Source organism: Delphinapterus leucas, chromosome 4 (genome assembly GCF_059928025.1).
Source record: "Delphinapterus leucas isolate spDelLeu-1000000601 "Yukka" chromosome 4, BTC_Dleu_Yukka2, whole genome shotgun sequence".
In the NCBI taxonomy this organism is placed as follows: Eukaryota; Metazoa; Chordata; class Mammalia; order Artiodactyla; family Monodontidae; genus Delphinapterus; species Delphinapterus leucas.
This window is the reverse complement of record NC_143132.1, coordinates 95,978,137-96,000,459: the sequence shown is the minus strand read 5'-3', so window position 1 is coordinate 96,000,459 and position 22,323 is coordinate 95,978,137. Positions and strand designations below refer to the sequence as shown.

Sequence of the window (22,323 nt, the reverse complement as noted above, 5' to 3'; positions counted from 1 at the left end):
AAGACAACTGATCAAATGAGAGAATGGATTTAAAAGTACTCTGGAAGTTGAGTCTAGAAATATCAGATGGTACTTCAAACTATTATTGAAATATTTACTAATATGTATTTCGGGATTTTTCCTTTCCCCAAACATTTTCTTGATTTATCTAGAATTATCTGAAGATATTTCAAAGTAAGATAACTGAGTGTTGGGCTCAGCTGTATCTCACTTTTAGCTGTTTGTACACAGTAATTATACTAGTTGGATATTTGTTTATTTATCAAAATGAAGTATGCAAGAAGAAAGTACAAAACACGTTTGTTATAAAATATGTTATAAGAAGGAAATTTCAGTGAAATCTTTAGAATGGCTTTGGGAATAGTGCCCCCTTATGGTTTAGGAAATATAGAGTCTATATTCATTTTATCATTAAAAAATTTTAATTTTTTAAACATTTTAAAATGTTAATATTTTAAAAAAGGCTTCTGATAAAACGCTTTATCCTTTTGGTCTGAGAAATGGGAAAAAAAATTAAGAAACTTCAAGGAAGAAAAGAAAAAGGATAGGCCTGAATCAGTACATAGTTAGCCAGTAGTGTTCTCATACCTATGCGTATGTTATAATTTATACCACTTGGAGAACAAGGAAGAAAGCAAGAACTGGATTAATTTCAATGCCTTTAGAATTCTGGTAGTAGAGAGTGTGGAGCCAGAACTCAATTTGTTCAAGTAAAGAGGTAGAACTAGTTTGGGAATAGTTTTAGTAATGGCTTGAACCTTTATTTTGTCCATGCATAAAATTTGGTCTGTTGAGGTTTCATATATGTTACATATACATTAAAATAATGTAAGGATTTTATTTGACTAAAAAGGCATGAAGAATATATAATTTAAGGTGTGGTTTGGTTCCATCACTAAATAAAGTATTACAGCACCATGCTAGGCAGAAAGAGAAATGAATAGCAAAGATTTAAAGTTAGTTTAAAACTCATTTTGATTCCTAGACTTAGAAATGGGTCACAGAAATATGTATGTAAAGACTAGTTGGAGGCTCCCTAGGGCAGGAATTCATCTTGTAGTTTCTAAACCTAGAATGTGATGTATGCTTAACAAAAGTTTGGATACAACTGAATGAAAAGTCTTAGTAGCCCTAGAAAGCTACCAGTGATTTTCAAGGAGGAGAAGAGTTTCGTTTTAAAGCGAGGCAGCATTTTGTTTTTATTTGTGGTATTGAATTTATTTTGAGATTTCTAATAGCCTTAAAAGTGCATATTTTGTTTATCTTATGGGGACAAGGAATACAAAAGTTAAAGAAAATTACTAAAGACCAATTTTGGTACGTAATACTACGGCTTTCCATTTTGAAAAAAAAATTTTTTTTGGTGTGATTATGAAAGCAATATAGGCCCATTAGAGTAAATCCTAAAAAAAGTACAAAGAAGAAAACAGAATTTCCTCATAATTTCACCATGGAGTGATAACCACCATTGGAATTTATTCCTTTACGTACGTAATGCTTTGTAAATCTGTGCAAAAGCATCTGTAGAGTGCACAGGTTATTAACTTAAGACCTAATTGTTGAAATAATACATTTGGACAAACTTTAGGACATGTACTTAGAGCAGTGTTTATCAAATTGCAGTTTGTCACCCATGCAGCCTTTCTCATCTGGGGTTCTATGAGAGGAGAATTAAGCCATAGAAAGGATGGTATATAGTACCTTTCTAAGTCCTTTGGAGAGAAGTTAATTTAATGCATACAGTGGAAGCTTTGCAGAGTTTGGGCTTAATTTTCTTGAGAACCTCAGTTGAGAAGGGTGAGGGGGATATCAAAAAAGTCAATTTACTGGGTCACCAGCGTTTTAAAAATACATGAAATAGAGTAAAATTTTTAAAAATGCAATATATTGCACATAGTAAAATTAATTAATTTACATTTTGATATTGTCAATTTATATTATTTGAAGGCCAAAATAATCTGAGATAATTTTTAAAAAGCATCTATGCTGAAATGGGATAGAAAAGCAAAGCCTTACATGTATATAGATTAAAACTTTTTTAAAAAATTAATTTATGCTGCGTTGGATCTTTGTTGCTGGGCGCAGGCATTCTCTAGTTGCGGTGAGCGTGGGCTCCTCTTCGTTGCAGTGCGCGGGCTTCTCATTGTGGTGGCTTCTCTTGTTGCGGAGGACGGGCTCTAGGCGCGCAGGCTTCAGTAGCTGTGGCTCACGGGCTCTAGAGCACAGGCTCAGTAGTTGTGGCGCACGGGCTTAGTTGCTCCGCGGCACGTGGGACCCTCCTGGACCAGGGCTTGAACCCGTGTGTCCTGCGTTGGCAGGCGGATTCTTAACCACTGCACCACCAGGGAAGCCCTAGATTAAAACTTTTTATAACAGATATTTTAGTGAAAAGATGTATATGACATGCAAATTTTCAAATAATTGCAATGTTAAGTGGATTGGACACCATAGAATTACAGTGTAAAGAAATTATTTTTCAAGTCCCAGAAATTAACAGGATTTTTATCAGTTTGTTTCCTTTAAGTTTTTTTTTTAATAAATTTATTTATTTTTGGCTTCATTGGGTCTTCGTTGCTGCACACGGGCATTCTCTAGTTGCGGCGAGTTCACAGTGTGCAGGCTTCTCATTGCAGTGGCTTGTCCTTGCGGAGCACGGGCTCTAGGCGTGCGGGCTTAAGTAGTTGTGGCACACGGGCTCAGTAGTTGTGGCTTGCGGACTCTAGAGTGCAGACTCAGTAGTTGTGGCTCATGGGCTTAGTTGCTCTGCAGCATATGGGATCTTCCCGGACCAGGGCTCGAACCCTTGTCCCCTACATTGGCAGACGGATTCATGCCACCAGGGAAGCCCTGTTTCCTTTAAGTTTAAGGGAGGAATATCGTACTACTGACTTTCACGTGGCTTTGTTTCCATGAAGGATTTAAGATGAGAGTTGCACATTATAAGAATGTGACCTTGCTTTTCCTGTGAGAGTTTTTAAGCACTTTAAACCTAAAATTGGCTTTATGAGGTAGATATGATTCTGTAGTGTGGAGGAGCAACAGACGTTGTGATTTCTGCAGATCCATCTTTGATAAGTTAGTGGAAGTGCTTAGACCTTATTGTTCCGGTTTTGCATTAGGTTGATTAATTCTAATAATTACAATGAAATGAGGCACAAAACTAAGCCTTAAAATCTCTTAAGTAGCTATTTGCTACCTTGTAACACTATTCCTGTTTCAGTTGTTGAAACACTCATTCACAGCCTGTTGGAAGTATTGAGAAAACCTGATCCTATTCTGAGAGATTCAGTTTCTTTCAGTAGGAGTTGTTGGCAGCTGTCTGGTAGGGTGTCTTTTGTGTCCTTCTGAAATCATTTATGGACCACTTGAATGTCTTAGTATTATACACAGTAAAAGGAACCTGGCAGGTATATTGGCTGTATAGCTAAGGAGTTGTTGCTTAACTATGTGTTTGGTTATGTGTTTACTAAGGTTGCTAATGATTTATGTTTGGCTTGTACAAAGTAATGTGTATTTAATATGCATTATATTTTACTTTTTATGTAAGCACACCATTATAGGAGGATAGACTATGAAATTTATCAGTCTACTAGTCCTTCATATGCTTACTGGCTTATAAATACCAAAATGTAAACATTAATCTTTGTCTTTCTAAATTCTATTTTAAAAAATATTTTCCACATATTTTAAAAAGATTTAATTCTGATTTTTTGAGGGGAATTTTTGAAATCCCATCAATACTTTGAGATATTGTCTTGATTTCTTTAGTTCATCAATGTTTGTCATTAGGACTTAAAGATCATAATATCAATCTGACACTGCAATTAGAAACTAAAGTGCCACCTAAAATCAAAGTTTATTATTGAAGATAAATCTGGGAATTTTAAAGCATTTTGATTTTTGTTTTTGGGGTTTTTTTTTTAGTGCAAATTGGAATGTTAGTATACAAAGGGTGCTGAGTGGGTGGAATTGCTTTTGTAACTAGAAAGTGGTGACAAATGCTTATTGGTCTTTTTGTAAATGAAATCAAGTTCTCTAAACTATTTGTCATTGTGAGGCTAATAAGCATGGTACCAAAATACAATGATTCTTTATTAGGAAACCTGATTATTAAAGGGTCATGTGTACATAACACAGTAAGTTGAAATTTAGAGAAACTTGCGTAAAACATTTCCTAATTTTTCCTTATTTAAAGTTCTATACATTTTGGGCTTATTTAAGTTTTGCTTTCATAGACGTTATTTGTTGTTTTACGACTTAGAGAAAGAACTTTTGGAATGAAATCATGTGTCTGAAATTTTTCTTATATGTTTCAGATGAGGATGCCATCTGTTCATTTTGTGGTAGATAATTATGGGGAAGTTGGGCAATAGAAGTATTTTAAAATCTTAAGGCTCTAACTTAAGCTACTAAGTGATCTACTTCTCTTCTTTGCCAAGTAATGTAATGTATTCTATTTTAATGTTTAAGTACACGAAGGGAATGAAATTATTCTCATATTGAAAGGTAAAAGGAAAGGCAATAGATGTGCGTATCTTGGTGTCTCATTTTTATTCCTGATCAGTAGTAGCATTATTGCTGTGCCATTTAATTATATTGTTATTTTTTTGAAGACCTAATTTGTATGTTGCCACAAATGCATAATAGATGAGAAAATCTGGCATGCCCGTGAATGTTCTGTTGTATAATATGTGCTTTTCATAATTGTTTTTAACATGCAGTTAGGATAATTTGTTATAAATGTGTTTATGGCTTACCACAGCATATTAGGTAAAATTAACTCCCAACGTTTTATCATGGTTAGTGTTGTGCATTTCCCCATCATTTATATTATTTAATTTGTAGATCTGATCTCTCAAAATACAACCCAGAGACTGTTAGGATTGTTGGTACTTCATTGAACAGAAGGGTATTAAATATGAAAGAGACTATCTTGTGAGTTTCCTGGTAGCAGATTAACCTTAAAAAAGGCTACCCTGGGGATTAATGAGCTACACTGTCATTCAGAATTCATTCAACAAATATTTGAGTCCCTACTACGTGCCATGCATGGTGCTAGGTACTGAAAATACAAAAGTGATTAAGACAGTGCTTGACCTCAAGCTGCTGTTTAAGCAGAGGCGGAATAGCCACTCGTCAGGGATTTTGTATAGGGAGTTCAGACATTACCTAGAGGACTGCACTAGGTGATCTTTAAGGAAGGTTTTTTTAATAACCCCTCCTCTGTGACTCTCTTCATGTGTTGGTGCAAGAATAGGAAACAAAATAAAGGTCATAAACTAGAGAGGGATGGATGTTTAAATAGAAAGAATGTGCTAGCAGTTATTTAAGGTGGCTTTTGAAGTTTAGAGACATCATAGAAACAAAGCTATACTGAGTTTGGATCATGAATAAAGGTAAAACTTATACAAATCAAGCTGTAGAGTTTTAAAATGAACTTGATCAAAATTGAATCAGATTTGAAGTCAAGATCTCTGGCTGAAGAAGTTTAGAATTTGTTATTCTGAAGATTTGACATTCCAGTTATCTGTAATAGGGAAAACTTGAAAATATATAAATCAATTTTAGTAATTTTAATTTAAAACATCTGGAAACAGTTGATTTCTTGGGCAGTACATCCAGAATTGTCTCAGATATAAAACTGATTTAAAGTGGAGCTTTCCATATTTTCTAAATAATGAGTTTAACAAATAACTTCTAAAAATGAAATTCTCATTTAATTTGAGCCAATCTTATACTTCATTGATTTGTTAGAGTGAGCTTACCCCTGCTCATTAACACCTTTTTTATCACAGTGTTGGGGTGAAAATGTTCTGCCTAAGTGAGTTTTCTAGATGATGAAACTACCCTTCTCAGCACTGTGTCTTTTTAAAAACTTTAACCTTTTTTAAAATGAATTCTAAAATGCCTTAAATAGTTTTCAGTCTTTCTAAATGGTATGTGTATGGTATATATATATGTATAGGGTATACTATAAATAAAAGTATAAATATCGACTATAAGTATGTCATGTTGACTCAAGACTTCTTAAACATCAGTTACTCTGTTGTGATAAGGGTAGGGAACAATTGAGATATATTAAATTATTTGCCCTGGCCTATGTGTGATAAAGCCCTCAGATTGTGTTGCTTTTTGAATCAGTTTTTGTGTTTGTGTCTTGTAATTCTCCTCTCTCCCTAGGCTGTCAGCTGGCATCTGGTATCTATCATTTAGTATTTCTGTTGCCAGCAGTCAGTTCCCTTTCTAATTTATGGTAGAACTAAGCTATAGGCTGAGAAACTGTGTAAACAAATGATTGATTTATTTTATAAATAAGCAGTTGCTTTTGCCCCAGATTCTGAACTTTAGAACACTTGATCAGGATTGTGAGGTTTAGAAACAAATTCTACTCTTACAGAGTCTAGAGGCCCTCACTGAATACTCACCTCTTAAATCCTTTCGAAATGCTCGTCTTTTCGCTATAATCTTGTGCTCTTGTTAGTATTTCAAATTCCTTGCCCAGTAATTAACAAAACATTGATCTCCTACCAATATGTGTGTGTGTCGGGGGAGGGGAGACAAAATATAAAACAAACCAAATGAGGAAGTTAGTAACCACAGGTTATTTATTCTTTTCTATCTCAGTTTCTGAACCTCAATTTTCTTAGCTGTAAAATGGAGATAATTATACCTGCTTAATCAGGTATTCGTTAGAAATAAGCAGGATATAAAGTTCTTATCATGAACTTTGAGGTGGCCAGTTACCTTCTCCTCTTACTTTATTTACAGGTAGAGTTCATCCTTCAGGGCTAAAAAGAACTTTTCATATTCATGAGAAAATGTGGTTTACTGATAAGTGTTAGCAGACACAGTGGTTTTGAAGTTTGGCAAAATATTGCTGTAGAATGTTATCTAATATAATATGCTAAGAAATACTATAGGGATGGGGGGGTATATTCTAGGTAATTGTAACAATGAGAAGAATCAGAACTTAGCGATGCTGCACATTTGCAGAGTACTATTATTTAAAATGGATTTTTAAAATAAATTCCATAAGTATGATATTTGATGAAATCATTCTGGTAGTCCATGTTAACATACATGCTAAAACTGTTCTTGTGATGGGACAGTTCATGTCTCTTTCCGTTTTAAGTGACTACACGTGGTACTTTAAGGAAAGACTGCCTTATTAGAAGATGATTCTTAAATAACATAATTCTTTACTAGTCAGTGTTCTCTGGAGGCAGCCTCTGGCTCTGTCAAGTAGATACATAAAATTACCCGTCACATCCTCCTTCAATAAACTTTTCCCCTTCCACATTTTTCTACAGATAGATACACCACCAGGAATGGAATTACAGTCATGGTATCCAGTTATAAAGCAGGAAGGTGACCATGTTTCTCAGACACATTCATTTCTACACCCCAGGTGAGTGGGTATTGGCTCATTCATTCATTCATTCAACATCTATACATCAGGTACTATTCTAGGCCCTGGGAATTCATTTTATAGTTTTAGGTTTTTTTTGCTAATCAATGGAATGAATTATAAATAGTGTTGAATATTTGAATTAACCTTTCCTGTGTGTTTCTATGTTTTTTTTTCCCCCTAGAAATGTCATTTCTTTTTTGCCGTAAAGTGAAAAAAATGGAACTTTTTATTTCCTTACTTCCCTTCCAGAAGTAAACCAACTCTTCAAGAGTGTGGTGTGCAACTTCGATATTTTATTTTATTTTTATTTATTATTATTATTATTTTTTACATCTTTATTGGAGTATAATTGCTTTACAATGGTGTGTTAGTTTCTGCTTTATAACAAAGTGAATCAGTTATACATATACATATGTTCCCATATCTGTTCCCTCTTGCGTCTCCCTCCCTCCCACCCTCCCTATCCCACCCCTCCAGGCGGTCACAAAGCACCGAGCTGATCTCCCTGTGCTATGCGGCTGCTTCCCACTAGCTATCTACCTTACGTTTGGTAGTGTATATATGTCCATGCCTCTCTCTCGCTTTGTAACAGCTCACCCTTCCCCCTCCCCATATCCTCAAGTCCGTTCTCTAGTATGTCTGTGTCTTTCTTTATTCCTGTCTTACCCCTAGGTTCTTCATGACATTTTTTTATTTTTCTTAAATTCCATATATATGTGTTAGCATACGGTATTTGTCTTTCTCTTTCTGACTTACTTCACTCTGTATGACAGACTCTAGGTCTATCCACCTCATTACAAATAGCTCAATTTCGTTTCTTTTTATGGCTGAGTAATATTCCATTGTATATATGTGCCACATCTTCTTTATCCATTCATCCAATGATGGACACTTAGGTTGTTTCCACCTCTGGGCTATTGTAAATAGAGCTACAATGAACATTTTGGTACATGACTCTTTTTGAATTATGGTTTTCTCAGGGTATATGCCCAGTAGTGGGATTGCTGGGTCAGATGGTAGTTCTGTTTGTAGTTTTTTAAGGAACCTCCATACTGTTCTCCATAGTGGCTGTACCAATTCACATTCCCACTAGCAGTGCAAGAGTGTTCCCTTTTCTCCACACCCTCTCCAGCATTTATTGTTTCTAGATTTTTTGATGATGGCCATTCTGACTGGTGTGAGATGATATCTCATTGTAGTTTTGATTTGCATGTCTCTAATGATGAATGATGTTGAGCATTCTTTCATGTGTTTGTTGGCAGTCTGTATATCTTCTTTGGAGAAATGTCTATTTAGGTCTTCTGCCCATTTTTGGTTTGGGTTGTTTGTTTTTTTGTTATTGAGCTGCATGAGCTGCTTGTAAATTTTGGAAATTAATCCTTTGTCAGTTGCTTCATTTGCAAATATTTTCTCCCATTCTGAGGGTTGTCTTTTGGTCTTGTTTATGGTTTCCTTTGCTGTGCAAAAGCTTTGCAGTTTCATTAGGTCCCATTTGTTTATTTTTGTTTTTATTTCCATTTCTCTAAGAGGTGGGTCAAAAAGGATCTTGCTGTGATTTATGTCATAGAGTGTTCTGCCTATGTTTTCCTCTAAAAGTTTGATAGTTTCTGGCCTTACATTTAGGTCTTTAATCCATTTTGAGCTTATTTTTGTATATGGTGTTAGGGAGTGATCTACTTTTACGTGTACCTGTCCAGTTTTCCCAGCACCACTTATTGAAGAGGCTGTCCTTTCTCCACTGTACATTCCTGCCTCCTTTATCAAAGATAAGGTGACCATATGTGCGTGGGTTTATCTCTGGGCTTTCTATCCTGTTCCATTGATCTATATTTCTGTTTTTGTGCCAGTACCATACTGTCTTGATTACTGTAGCTTTGTAGTATAGTCTGAAGTCAGGGAGCTTGATTCCTCCAGGTCCGTTTTTCGTTCTCAAGATTGCTTTGGCTATTCAGGGTCTTTTGTGTTTCCATACAAATCGTGAAATTTTTTGTTCTAGTTCTCTGAAAAATGCCATTGGTAGTTTGATAGGGATTGCATTGAATCTGTAGATTGCTTTGGGTAGTAGAGTCATTTTCACAATATTGATTCTTCCAATCCAACAACATGGTATATCTCTCCATCTATCTGTATCATCCTTAATTTCTTTCATCAGTGTCTTATAATTTTCTGCATACAGGTCTTTTGTCTCCTTAGGTAGGTTTATTCCTAGATATTTTATTCTTTTTGTTGCAATGATAAATGGGAGTGTTTTCTTGATTTCACTTTGAGATTTTTCATCATTAGTGTATAGGAATGCCAGAGATTTCTATGCATTAATTTTGTATCCTGCTACTTTACCAAATTCATTGATTAGCTCTAGTAGTTTTCTGGTAGCATCTTTAGGATTCTCTATGTATAGTATCATGTCATCTGCAAACAGTGACAGCTTTACTTGTTCTTTTCCGATTTGGATTTCTTTTATTTCCTTTTCTTCTCTGATTGCTGTGGCTAAAACTTCCAAAACTATGTTGAATAAGAGTGGTGAGAGTGGGCAACCTTGTCTTGTTCCTGATCTTAGTGGAAATGCTTTCAGTTTTTCACCATTGAGGATGATGTTGTCTGTGGGTTTGTCATATATGGCCTTTATTATGTTGAGGAAAGTTCCCTCTATGCCTACTTTCTGGAGGGTTTTTATCATAAATGGGTGTTGAATTTGTTTTTTTTTTGTTTTTGTGGTACACGGGCCTCTCACTGTTGTGGCCTCTCCCGTTGCGGAGCACAGTGGCCATGGCTCACAGGCCCAGCCTCTCCGCGGCACGTGGGATCCTCCCGGATCGGGGCACAAACCCGTGTCCCCTGCATCGGCAGGTGGACTCTCAACCACTGCGCCACCAGGGAAGCCCATGGGTGTTGTATTTTGTTGAAAGCTTTCTCTGCATCTATTGAGATGACTGTATGGTTTTTCTCCTTCAATTCGTTAATATGGTGTATCACATTGATTGATTTGTGTGTATTGAAGAATCCTTGCATTCCTGGAATAAACCCCACTTGGTCATGGTGAATGATCCTTTTAATGTGCTATTGGATTCTGTTTGCTAGTATTTTGTTAAGGATTTTTGCATCTATGTTCATCAGTGATACTGGCCTGTAGTTTTCTTTCTTTGTGACATCCTTGTCTGGTTTTGGTATCAGGGTGATGGCGGCCTCCTAGAATGAGTTTGGGAGTGTTCCTCCCTCTGCTATATTTTGGAAGAGTTTGAGAAGGATAGGTGTTAGCTCTTCTCTACATGTTTGATAGAATTCGCCTGTGAAGCCAACTGGTCCTGGGCTTTTGTTTGTTGGAAGATTTTTAATCACAGTTTCAATTTCAGTGCTTGTGATTGGTCTGTTCATATTTTCTATTTCTTTCTGATTCAGTCTTGGCAGGTTGTGCATTTCTAAGAATTTGTCCATTTCTTCCATGTTGTCCATTTTATTGGCATAGAGTTGCTTGTAGTAATCTCTCACGATCTTTTGTATTTCTGCAGTGTCAGTTGTTACTTCTCCTTTTTCATTTCTAATTCCATTGAGTTGAGTCTTCTCGCTTTTTTTCTTGATGAGTCTGGCTAATGGTTTATCAATTTTGTTTATCTTCTCAAAGAACCAGCTTTTAGTTTTATTGACCTTTGCTATCGTTTCCTTCATTTCTTTTTCATTTATTTCTGATCTGATCTTTATGATTTCTTTCCTTCTGCTAACTTTGGGGTGTTTTTGTTCTTGTTTCTCTAATTGCTTTAGGTGCAAGGTTAGGTTGTTTATTCAAAATGTTTCCTGTTTCTTAAGGTAGGATTGTATTGCTATAAACTTCCATCTTAGAACTGCTTTTGCTGCATCCCATAGGTATTGGGTTGTCGTGTCTCCATTGTCATTAGTTTCTAGGTATTTTTTGATTTCCTCTTTGATTTCTTCAGTGATCGCTTTGTTATTAAGTACTGTATTGTTTAGCCTCCATGTGTTTGTATTTTTTACATATCTTTTGCTGTAATTGATATCTAGTCTCATAGTGTTGTGGTCGGAAAAGATAACTTGATACAATTTCAATTTTCTTAAATTTACCAAGGCTTGATTTGTGACCCAAAATATGATCTATCCTGGAGAATGTCCCATGAGCACTTGAGAAAAATGTGTATTCTGTTGTTTCTGGATGGAATGTCCTATAAATATCAATTAAGTCCATCTTGTTTAATGTATCATTTAAAGCTTGTGTTTCCTTATTTATTTTCATTTTGGATGATCTGTCCATTGGTGAAAGTGGGGTGTTAAAGTCCCCTACTATGAATGTGTTACTGTCAATTTCCCCTTTTACGGCTGTTAGTATTTGCCTTATGTATTGAGGTGCTCCTACGTTGGGTGCATAAATATTTACAATTGTTATATCTTCTTGGATCGATCCCTTGATCATTATGTAATGTCCTTCTTTGTCTCTTTTAATAGTCTTTATTTTAAAGTCTATTTTGTCTGACATGAGAATTGCTACTCCAGCTTTCTTTTGGTTTCCATTTGCATGGAATATCTTTTTCCATCCCCTCACTTTCAGTCTGTATGTGTCTCTAGGTCTGAAGTGGGTCTCTTGTAGACAGCATATATATGGGTCTTGTTTTTGTATCCATTCAGTCAGTCTGTGTCTTTTGGTGGGAGCATTTAATCCATTTACATTTAAGGTAATTATCGATATGTATGTTCCTTTTCCCATTTTCTTAATTGTTTTGGGTTTGTTATTATAGGTCTTTTCCTTCTCTTGTGTTTCTTGCCTAGAGAAGATCCTTTAGCATTTGTTGTAAAGCTGGTTTGGTGGTGCTGAACTCTCTCAGCTTTTGGTTGTCTGTAAAGGTTTTAATTTCTCCATCAAATCTGAATGAGATCCTTGCTGGGTAGAGTAATCTTGGTTGTAGGTTTTTCTCCTTCATCACTTTAAATATGTCCTTCCAGTCCCTTCTGGCTTGCAGAGTTTCTGCTGAAAGATCAGCTGTTAACCTTAGGGGGATTCCCTTGTGTGTTATTTGTTGTTTTTCCCTTGCTGCTTTTAATATGTTTTCTTTGTATTTAATTTTTGACTGTTTGATTAATATGTGTCTTGGCGTGTTTCTCCTTGGATTTATCCTGTATGGGACTCTCTGTGCTTCCTGGACTTGCTTAACTATTTCCTTTCCCATATTAGGGAAGTTTTCAACTATAATCTCTTCAAATATTTTCTCAGTCCTTTTCTTTTTCTCTTCTTCTTCTGGAACCCCTATAATTCGAACGTTGGTGCGTTTTAATGTTGTCCCAGAAGTCTCTGGGACTTTCCTCAGTTCTTTTCATTCTTTTTTCTTTATTCTGTTCTGCAATAGTTATTTCCACTATTTTATCTTCCAGGTCACTTATCCGTTCTTCTGCCTCAGTTATTCTGCTATTGATCCCATCTAGAGTATTTTTCATTTCATTTATTGTGTTGTTCATCGTTGCTTGTTTCATCTTTAGTTCTTCTAGGTCCTTGTTAAATGTTTATTACATTTTCTCTATTTCCAAGATTTTGGATCATGTTTACTATTATTATTCTGAATTCTTTTTCAGGTAGACTGCCTATTTCCTCTTCATTTGCTAGGTCTGGTGGGTTTTTATCTTGCTCCTTCATCTGCTGTGTGTTTTTCTGTCTTCTCATTTTGCTTATCTTACTGTGTTTCAGGTCTCCTTTTTACACGCTGCAGGTTTGTAGTTCCTGTTGTTTTTGGTGTCTGTCCCCAGTGGCTAATGTTGGTTCAGTGGGTTGTGTAGGCTTCCTGGTGGAGGGGACTAGTGCCTGGTGTCTGGTGGATGAGGCTGGATCTTGTCTTTCTGGTGGGCAGGTCCACATCTGGTGGTGTGTTTTGGGGTGTCTGTGGCCTTATTATGATTTTAGGCAGCCTCTCTGCTAATGGGTGGGGTTGTGTTCCTGTCTTGCTAGTTGTTTGGCATAGGGTGTCCAGCACTGTAGCTTGCTGGTCGTTGAGTGAAGCTGGGTGTTGGTGTTGAGATGGAGATCTCTGGGAGATTTTCTCCGTTTGATATTACGTGGAGCTGGGAGGTCTCTTGTGGACCAGTGTCCTGAAGTTGGCTCACCCACCTCAAGAGGCACAGCAATGACTGCTGGCCGCAGCACCAAGAGTCTTTCATCCACACGGCTCAGAATAAAAGGGAGAAAAAGTAAAAAGAAAGAAAGAGGATAAAAGAAAATAAAGTAAGGTAAAATAAAATAAAAGTATTAAAATAAAAAAATAATTATTAAGAAAAGAAAAATTTTTTAAAGTAAAAAACAAAAGCAACAACAAAAAAAAACGGACAGATAGAACCCTAGGGCAAATGGTGAAAGCAAAGCTATACAGACAAAATTCACACAGAAACATACACACTCACAAAAAGGAAAAGCGGAAAAAATAATAAATCTTGCTCTCAAAGTCCACCTCCTCAATTTGGGATGATTTGTTGTCTATTCAGGTATTCCACAGATGCAGGGTACATCAAGTTGATTGTGGAGATTTAATCCGCTGCTCCTGAGGCTGCTCGGAGAGATTTCCATTTCTCTTCTTTGTTCTCACAACTCCCGGGGTTCAGCTTTGGATTTGGCTCCACCTCTGCGTGTAGGTCACCGGAGGGCGTCTGTTCTTCACTCAGACAGGACGGGATTAAAGGAGCCACTGATTCGGGGGCTCCGGCTCCCTCAGGCCGGGGGGAGGGAGGGGCTCGGAGTGCGGGGCGAGCCGCTCGGCAGAGGCTGGCATGACATTGCAGCAGCCTGAGGCGCGCTGTGCGTTCTCCTGGGGAAGTTGTCCCTGGATCCTGGGACCCTGGCAGTGGCGGGCTGCACAGGCTCCCCGGAAGGGAGGTGTGGAGAGTGACCTGTGCTCGCACACAGGCTTCTTGGTGGCAGTGGCAGCAGCCTTAGTGTCTCATGCCTGTCTCTTGTGGTCCATGCTTTTAGCCGCAGCTCGCGCCCGTCTCTGTAGCTCCTTTAAGCAGCGCTCTTAATCCCCTCTCCTAGCGCATCAGGAAACAAAGAGGGAAGAAAAAGTCTCTTGCCTCTTCGTCAGGTCCAGACTTTCCCCCGGACTCACTCCCGGCGACCCGTGGCGCACTAGCCCCCTTTAGGCTGTGTTCACACCGCCACCCCAGTCCTCTCCCTGCGCTCCGACAGAAGCCCGAGCCTCCACTCCCAGCCCCCGCCCGCCCCGGCGGGTGAGCAGACAAGCCTCTCGGGCTGGTGAGTGCTGGTCAGCACCGATCCTTTGTGGGGGAACCTCTCCGCTTTGCCCTCCGCACCCGTTTGCTGTGCTCTCCTCCGTGTCTCCGAAGCTCCCCGCCTCGCCACCTGCAGTCCCCGCCCACGAAGGAAGGGGCTTCTAGTGTGTGGAAACCTTTCCTCAACACGGCTCCCTCCCACTGGTGCAGGTCCCGTCCCTATTCTTTTGTCTCTGTTTGTTCTTTTTTCTTTTGCCCTACCCAGGTACATGGGGAGTTTCTTGTCTTTTGGGAGGTCTGAGGTCTTCTGCCGGCGTTCAGTAGGTGTTCTGTAGGAGTTGTTCCACGTGTAGATGTATTTCTGACGTATCTGTGGGGAGGAAGGTGATCTCTGCGTCTTACTCTTCCTCCATCTTCCCCTCTCTGTTAACTTTGATATTTTAAAACGAAACTTTTTTGAAAGTTAGAGGATTTCATAGTAGCCACACCCTCAAAATCAATTTTCATATTTTCAAGAAAAATGCACCTTAGATTACAGTTTTTATATATAAAACCTAGATTTTTATCTGCTACTGTACATATTTATCTCCCCAAGCACAGTGATAAAGAATCTCAATCTTACTTACATTTATATAGTTCCTTCTATTCCTATTACATTTGAAGTAAGTTTTTGGGCAGTAATAAACCTGTCAGTTTTCTTAGCAGAATACTGAGTTTTCATTCTCAGAATTCATGTGATTGGTAAAGAGAGACTATATAGATGTCCTGTACAAGGAAAATGATATGAGACGAGATTATTTAGAGTTCAGAAGATGAAGTGTTTGGTCAGTCAGATGGTTGCATCTTTTGGCTGGAGGTTAAGCAGATTATAGTTAATCATATGGCACTTAAATATGTAGCTCAAATTTTGTTCCATGAGTCTCTCACATAATCTCCTGAACAATTTTATATGAGCTTTGAGTAAAATTGGTAGTCATCCCTTTGATCTTAGTTTTGCACAATTTATTATTGCTGTTTTATCAAATAAGTAAGAAATGCTAAAGTATTTTCAGAAGATTGCTCTGTGGGGTCTGATCCAAGGAGGACTGCCCAGTAGCTGGGCAGCATTCAGAATGCTGGTTCTCTCTCTGAGAAGGGAGAAGGGCCCTGGGAGCTCTTTGTTGAGGCTGTGATGAGTCAGGCCATAGCCTTGCAGCGTGGGACTGAATCAGTCTCACCACAATAAAGAGCAAGGATTCCTTGCTTTGGAGGGGTGGCAGACACGGAAATAGTCCTCCAGAGTAGTGTATAGTCTGTTTTCTTTCGGCATAAACCTTACCTACTCAGGGCTGTTGAACTGCTCTGTAAAGTACTTCATGGTTTTAGTTCTCGTGGTTTTGAGGGAAGGAGAAGAGACTGATTTTCCATTATCTTTTTAAGTGCTTAGAAACTACTTTTTGTAAAATAACAAAAATAACCTGATAATTTTACTTTCTGCCTCAACTACTTACTTTTTCAAGAATTGCTTTCTATGACCCTTATTTTCTGAGTTGTTCTGTTATCTGTTTTGATTTTAAAAAAATTGTTTAACCATAGAAATTGATGTAATATATTTTGCTTTTTACCTAAATGTAATATGTATCTTCTTTTGCCATTCTTTGTTTTCAGCTACTACTTATACATGTGTGATAAAGTGGTTGCCCCAAATGTGTCGCTTACTTCGGCTGTATCCCAGCCTAAAGAGGTCACAAAGACAGAGGCAAGTAGATCTATACCAAGACACTCAGAGAAGCCTCACAGTAGTGGGAAACATCAAAAAATAGTGTCTTATCCAGATGTTTCACTGGAGGAACAGGAGAAAATGGATCTAAAAACAAGTCGAGAATTATATAGCCGCTTAGGTAAGTATTCAGAAATTATCTTTTTAAAATCAAATATCTAATAAACATATTCAGCATTTTCAAAGAGGATTTCTATTTAAGAGAATTTTCCAGATAATGGAAGCTTTTATCTTAAAAAAAAATACCACCTTTCAAAACTCTCGAGTGACTACATAGACCCTCAGTTGTTCTGCTTATCTAGAATGGTGATATATATATAGAGGCTAATAAGCTAGAAAATAGACTCTATGGCTGCATATTGCAAGTGACTTTTGTCTAATTATTTTTCCTTCTTCCTGCCTTTTCTTTACTGTCAGATTTCTTTAAAGGTCCTTATTTTTCTTTCTAATTTGCTGTGAACTGAGAAACCTTTTAACTAATAATGTGAAAAGTATATGATAATCTATAAAAATATTGAATCAACTTTGTTATACACCTGAAACTAATATAATATGGTAAATCAACTATAGTTTTTAAAAAAAGTGTATGTAAGAGTAGTTAGGTATAGGACTCAGAGACACTTAATCATGGAATAAGCAAGATTTGAAAACTCATAGCTGTGGGGGCCAGGCAGATGGCATAAATGCAGAATGCCAGCTGGACATTAAAAAAATACTGCATAGTTACAGTGCCTTTTAAAATACCGTGGACCAGACAAGACATGTCTGCTCACATGCTGCCTGTGTTACCCTCTTCATAGATGCAGAGCTTTGCTAACAGCTTAGGCAAGTGCAACAGTTCTTTTCAGCTTTCTCAGTGCAGTCTAAGAGTCCTCTAGTTACCTGTTTTCATAGATAATTGAGATTCTTCAGGAGTTTTTGTACTTTAATTTTGAGATTTTTAAAACTCAGTTTTCCTTGGATTTAAATATGGCAAACAATAATTAGTAATGTATTAATACCATTATACCATGTTTGCATTATATTTCCTAAATTATTTAATTCTAGAGACTTTTAAAAAATTGTTGAGATGTAATTCATATTGCTTAAAATTTATCCTTTTAGAGTATACGATTCAGTGGCTTTTAGTAAATTCACAAAGTTGTGCAATGATTACAACTATTTAATTTCAGAACATTTCATCACCCTAAAAAGGAACCCTGTAATCCAGTAGAAGTTACTCTTCATTCTTCCCTTTCACCAGGCTCTGTCAGCCATAAATCTCTTTTCTGTTTTTATGGATTTGCCTATTCTGGACATTTCATATAAAAGGGATCCTACAACATATGGCCTTTTGTTGTCTAGCTTCTTCCACCAAGGATATTTTCTCAGTCCATATTATAGCATGTATTAGTACTTCTTCCTTTTTTATGGCTTAATAACATTCTATCTTATGGATGGATAATACCCCATTTTGTTTATTCATTCATCTGTTGATGGACATTTGGATGTGTCCACTTTTTGGCTATTACGACTAACGCTGTTATGAACGCTTATGCACAAATTTTAATGTGAACGTACGTTTTCATTTCTCTTGGCTATATATTTTGGAGTGGAATTGCTGGGTCAAATGGTAACTCTATGTTTAATATCTTGAGGGACTGCCAAACTTTTCAAAGCAGCTGCGCCATTTTCATTTCCTGCAGCAGCTTCTGAGGACTCCGATTTCTGCACATCTTTGCCAACACTTGTTATTGTTTGTCTTTTGATTATAGCCATCCTAGTGGTTGTGAAATGATATCTCATAGTTTTGATTTGTAATTCTCCAATGACTAATGATACTGAGTATCTTTTCATGTTTTTATTGGACATTGCAAATCTTTGGAGAAGTGCCTGTTGAGATCCTTTGCCTATTTTTCAGTTGGGTTGTCTCTTTACAACTGAATTGTAAGAGTTCTTTGTACATTATGGTACTAGAATTTGCCATCCTGTCAGTTGTCTTTTTACTTTCTTGGTAGTGTCCTTTGAAACACAAGTTTTAAATTCTGATGAAGTCCAATTTATTGTTTCTTTCGTTGCTTACTTTAGGTGTCATGTCTAAGAAAGCATTGCCTAATCCAGTTAAGAGTTTTAGCTCTTACATTTAAGTCCATGATCCATTTTGAGTTAATTTTTGTATAAGGTGTGAAGTTCAGCCTCATTCTTTGTATATGGATACAGTTGTCCCAACACTGTTGAAAAGAATACTCTTTCCTGATTGAATTGTTTTGGCACCCTTGTTGAAAACCAGTTGCCCATAAAAGTACGGGTTTGTTTCTGGGCTCAGTCTTTATGCCAGTACTACACACAATTTGATTTCTGTAGCTTTGTAATAAGCTTTGAAATTGGGGATTGTGAGTCCTCCAACTTTGTTATTCTTTTTCAAGATTGTTTTGGCTATTTTGGTTTCCTTTTATTTCCATATGAATTTTAGAATCAGCTTGTCAGTTTCTGCCACAAAGCCAGTTGAAGTTTTGATAGGGGTTGCATTGAAAAAATAGAACATTTGGGGAAGTATTATCATTTATTGTAGTCCATTTGGGCTGCTGTAACAAAAATAACATAGCCTGGGTGGCTTATACCACAAACATTTACTTTTCAACGTTCTAGAGGCTGGGAAATCCAAGATCAAGGCACTAGCAGATTTGGTCTGGCAAGGGCTTGCTTGCTTCCTGGTTCATAGATGGCCATCTTCTCACTGTGTACTCAAATGGTGGGAGAGCTCTCCGGAGTCTCTTTTATAAGGGCATAAATCCCATCAATGGGGGCTCTACCGTTATGACCTAATTACCTCCTGAAAGCCCCATTTCCCAGTACCATTGCATTGGGGGGCTAGGATTTCAACATATGAATTTTGGAGGTCACTGACATTCAGATCATGATATCATCTTAACAGCATTAAGTCTTCCAATCCATAAACATGGGATGGCTTTCCATTTATTTGGGTCTTTTATTTCTTTCAATAATGTTTTGTAGTTTGCATTTTACAAGTTTTATACTATTTTGTTAAGTTTATCCCTAAGTATCTTATTATTTTTTATTTCATTTGTAAATGAAATTGTTTTCTTAATTTCATTTATGGATTGTTCTAGTGACATTTTAACAGAGTGATATTCATACTCTGTTACTTCATTTTTGCCTTTCAAAGATCCATCAGTCTCGAATAATTCTACAAGCAAAAAGAAACCTGAGCCTACCACTTGCAACTTAGCCAGAGACACAGGCAAGGCAGGAATTGACCGTGATGCTGCAGCTTCATCTCCACTTCTTGTCAAAGATGTTATTTGTGAGGATGATAAGGGAAAAATCATGGAAGAAGTAATGAGAACTTATGTAAAACAACAGGAAAAACTGAACTCAATTTTGCAGAAGAAGCAACAACTTCAGATGGTAAAATTGTTATCTAAATGGTAGTCCATTGTGAAAAGATACTTTTGCATATTCTTAAGGAAAGTCGAGATGAGATGCTATAAATGTATTTAAGATTATTCAGTTTTACATTTATAAGAAAGATTAATACACTTTAAAATTTTTAGAGAAGATAGTTTTCAAGATAATTACTTATGTATGGAATTGATATGACAGCTGAATTTTAGATATTTTCTGTCCTGTTTTTTCCTGAATTGAAAATTCTAATGTGATGGAAATAAAGTAAAAATTATATTGTGATTCTTTAAATTACAGGAAGTTGAAATGTTGAGTAGTTCAAAAGCTATGAAGGAACTCACTGAAGAACAGCAGAATTTACAGAAGGAGCTTGAATCTTTGCAGAATGAACATGCTCAAAGAATGGAAGAATTTTATGTTGAACAGAAAGACTTAGAGAAAAAATTAGAGCAGGTAATGAAGCAAAAATGTACCTGTGACTCAAATTTAGAGAAAGATAAAGAGGCTGAATATGCAGCACAGGTAAGAATTACAGTTTGTATAGTGTTGCCCTTTCAATGTGGAAATTGAAGCCGTTATTTTAATTTCATTAAAGAAATTACTTTATGTTAAGCTCATTTCATTTAGACTAGATTTCAAAATAGACAGTTCTGTTAAACACAACTTTATATCATCCAAGATGATTTTTTGACCTTGATTACTTTATTACTTTAAACTTATCAGGTTTCTGTAATTTAGTTGTCCAAATTGCTAATCTCTAGCTATCTGAATATCAGAGGTTATGTTATTTTAATGTAGTACATGGGCTTTCAAATCAACGAATTAACAAACATGAACTGTTGCCCACTATGTTCACAGCACTCGGGCAAAAATGAATAGTAGCTCACAACCTGGGAAAGATGAACAAATAACTCTTAACCTGAGCCAGCTGTGATGAGAGGTATACTGAAGTGTAGGGCATAATGAAAGTGTTCTAGGTGTTCAGTTCTCTTGACCTTTTGTTTCACCCTCATTTTAAGGTCATGTCAAAGTCTGATTAATAGTATTAGGTATTCAAGAGATGCATGCATGAAATAGTTCATTTTTGTAATAAGTAATTTGAAAGTAGGTCTTTGCCATGATGTGAGGAGTAAGTGGAAAAACAACACTGAATGAAAACTGACACAGTCTTCTAAATCACACAGCTGGCAGAACTGAGACAGAGATTGGACCATGCCGAGGCTGATAGGCAAGAACTCCAGGATGAACTCAGACAGGAACGAGAGGCAAGACAGAAGTTAGAGATGATGATAAAAGAGCTAAAGCTGCAAATTTTGAAATCATCGAAGACTGCTAAAGAATAGAAACCTTTAAATAGATTCATCTGTGTGTTCCCAACAGGGTTTATTTTTGTTTGTTTGTTTATTTGCTTTGGTAATTGAATTCTGGACAATTTATCTGCATGAAAATAACTAGGCATTGTATCCATTTGTAGATCAGAGAAAGTGAAGAGATTATATATTAGTATATAAATTTTTACATTTTCCAAATGAATGAAAATGTATGTTTCTTTGTACTTTTTTTTCAACCAGCTTAGTAACAATACTTCACGGTTTCAACTATTACATAATCTGCCTATATTTCTAATGCAATTTAGCAGTTGCATACTTTTTAAAAGCTGCATTGTGTGATGGAAAATAGTTTTGATCAATTTTGTTATCCATATTTTAGATTCAATTTTAGATACAATGGTGGCTTCATATTTCATATATAGAGCTACTCAAGGGGTTGAATCTCCATTTTTTTTCATGAACACAATCTCCTTTCTAAGTTAATATAGTATACTCATTATTATAATCAAAATTTGCTTTTATTTCGTTCATATTGTTGAATTTCCACCAGTTCTCCTCTATTTAATATCTCCTAAGAGACATTTTGTCAATAGAGGAATTTCATTGTTGAGGTTATAGCACAACCCATGGGGAAGGATAACATGCTTTCTTATACACTGCTGCTAAACACAAGAAGCGGTTATAATTAGATTTTCTGTTTAAATGTGGTTATATTTAGAAAAAAAATTTTATGCAGCAACTTTAGAAGAGGGAATAAAATGTAATAATTTTTGAACTTTTATGTTGTTAATAGTGGTGTGAAAATATTAATGTACTTGAGAAAAATTGATGTACATCAGTTTCCATACAATCCATAATCCTCCTGTACAGTTTTTATATGTAGTTGTGGGTCTTACTGAAATTTATATAACGGATTTGTTTTCTTTAATGGATTTGTCTCCCTTTAAATTGTAAAATATTAAACACTTTGAAGGTTATTTTGGACTTTTGTATGTTTAAATGTTAAGTCTTACCAAAATGTGCACGAATGGACCATTTTCAGTTACTATTTAATATCAAAATCAGGAATTTACAGTCAACTGGTAGTGTATGATAGGTTAATATAGGGAAGTTTAGTTATCTGCTACTAAAAGGGTTTTAGATAATTTTTAGAAGACAGGAATTCCATAGTTTGGGGGAGGGGCAACTTCTTCTGCACTTTTCTT

General features: G+C 36.4%; 1 protein-coding gene across 4 annotated transcripts in view; it reads left to right on the top strand.

The window, feature by feature from the left end:
* Nucleotides 1-22,095, top strand: part of SKIL (SKI like proto-oncogene) — a 30,027-nt gene extending 7,932 nt beyond the window's left edge. For 2 of the 4 annotated variants that reach the window (XM_022572480.3, XM_089910876.1), the window contains exons 3-7: nt 7,311-7,408; nt 16,271-16,503; nt 19,549-19,790; nt 20,085-20,309; nt 20,972-22,095. In XM_022572480.3, the coding sequence (XP_022428188.1) occupies nt 7,311-7,408; nt 16,271-16,503; nt 19,549-19,790; nt 20,085-20,309; nt 20,972-21,130 (957 nt within the window). In that variant the 3' untranslated portion in view covers nt 21,131-22,095. The other 2 variants (XM_022572488.3, XM_089910877.1) reach the window with 2 other exon arrangements.
* Nucleotides 22,096-22,323: the final 228 nt, after the last annotated feature.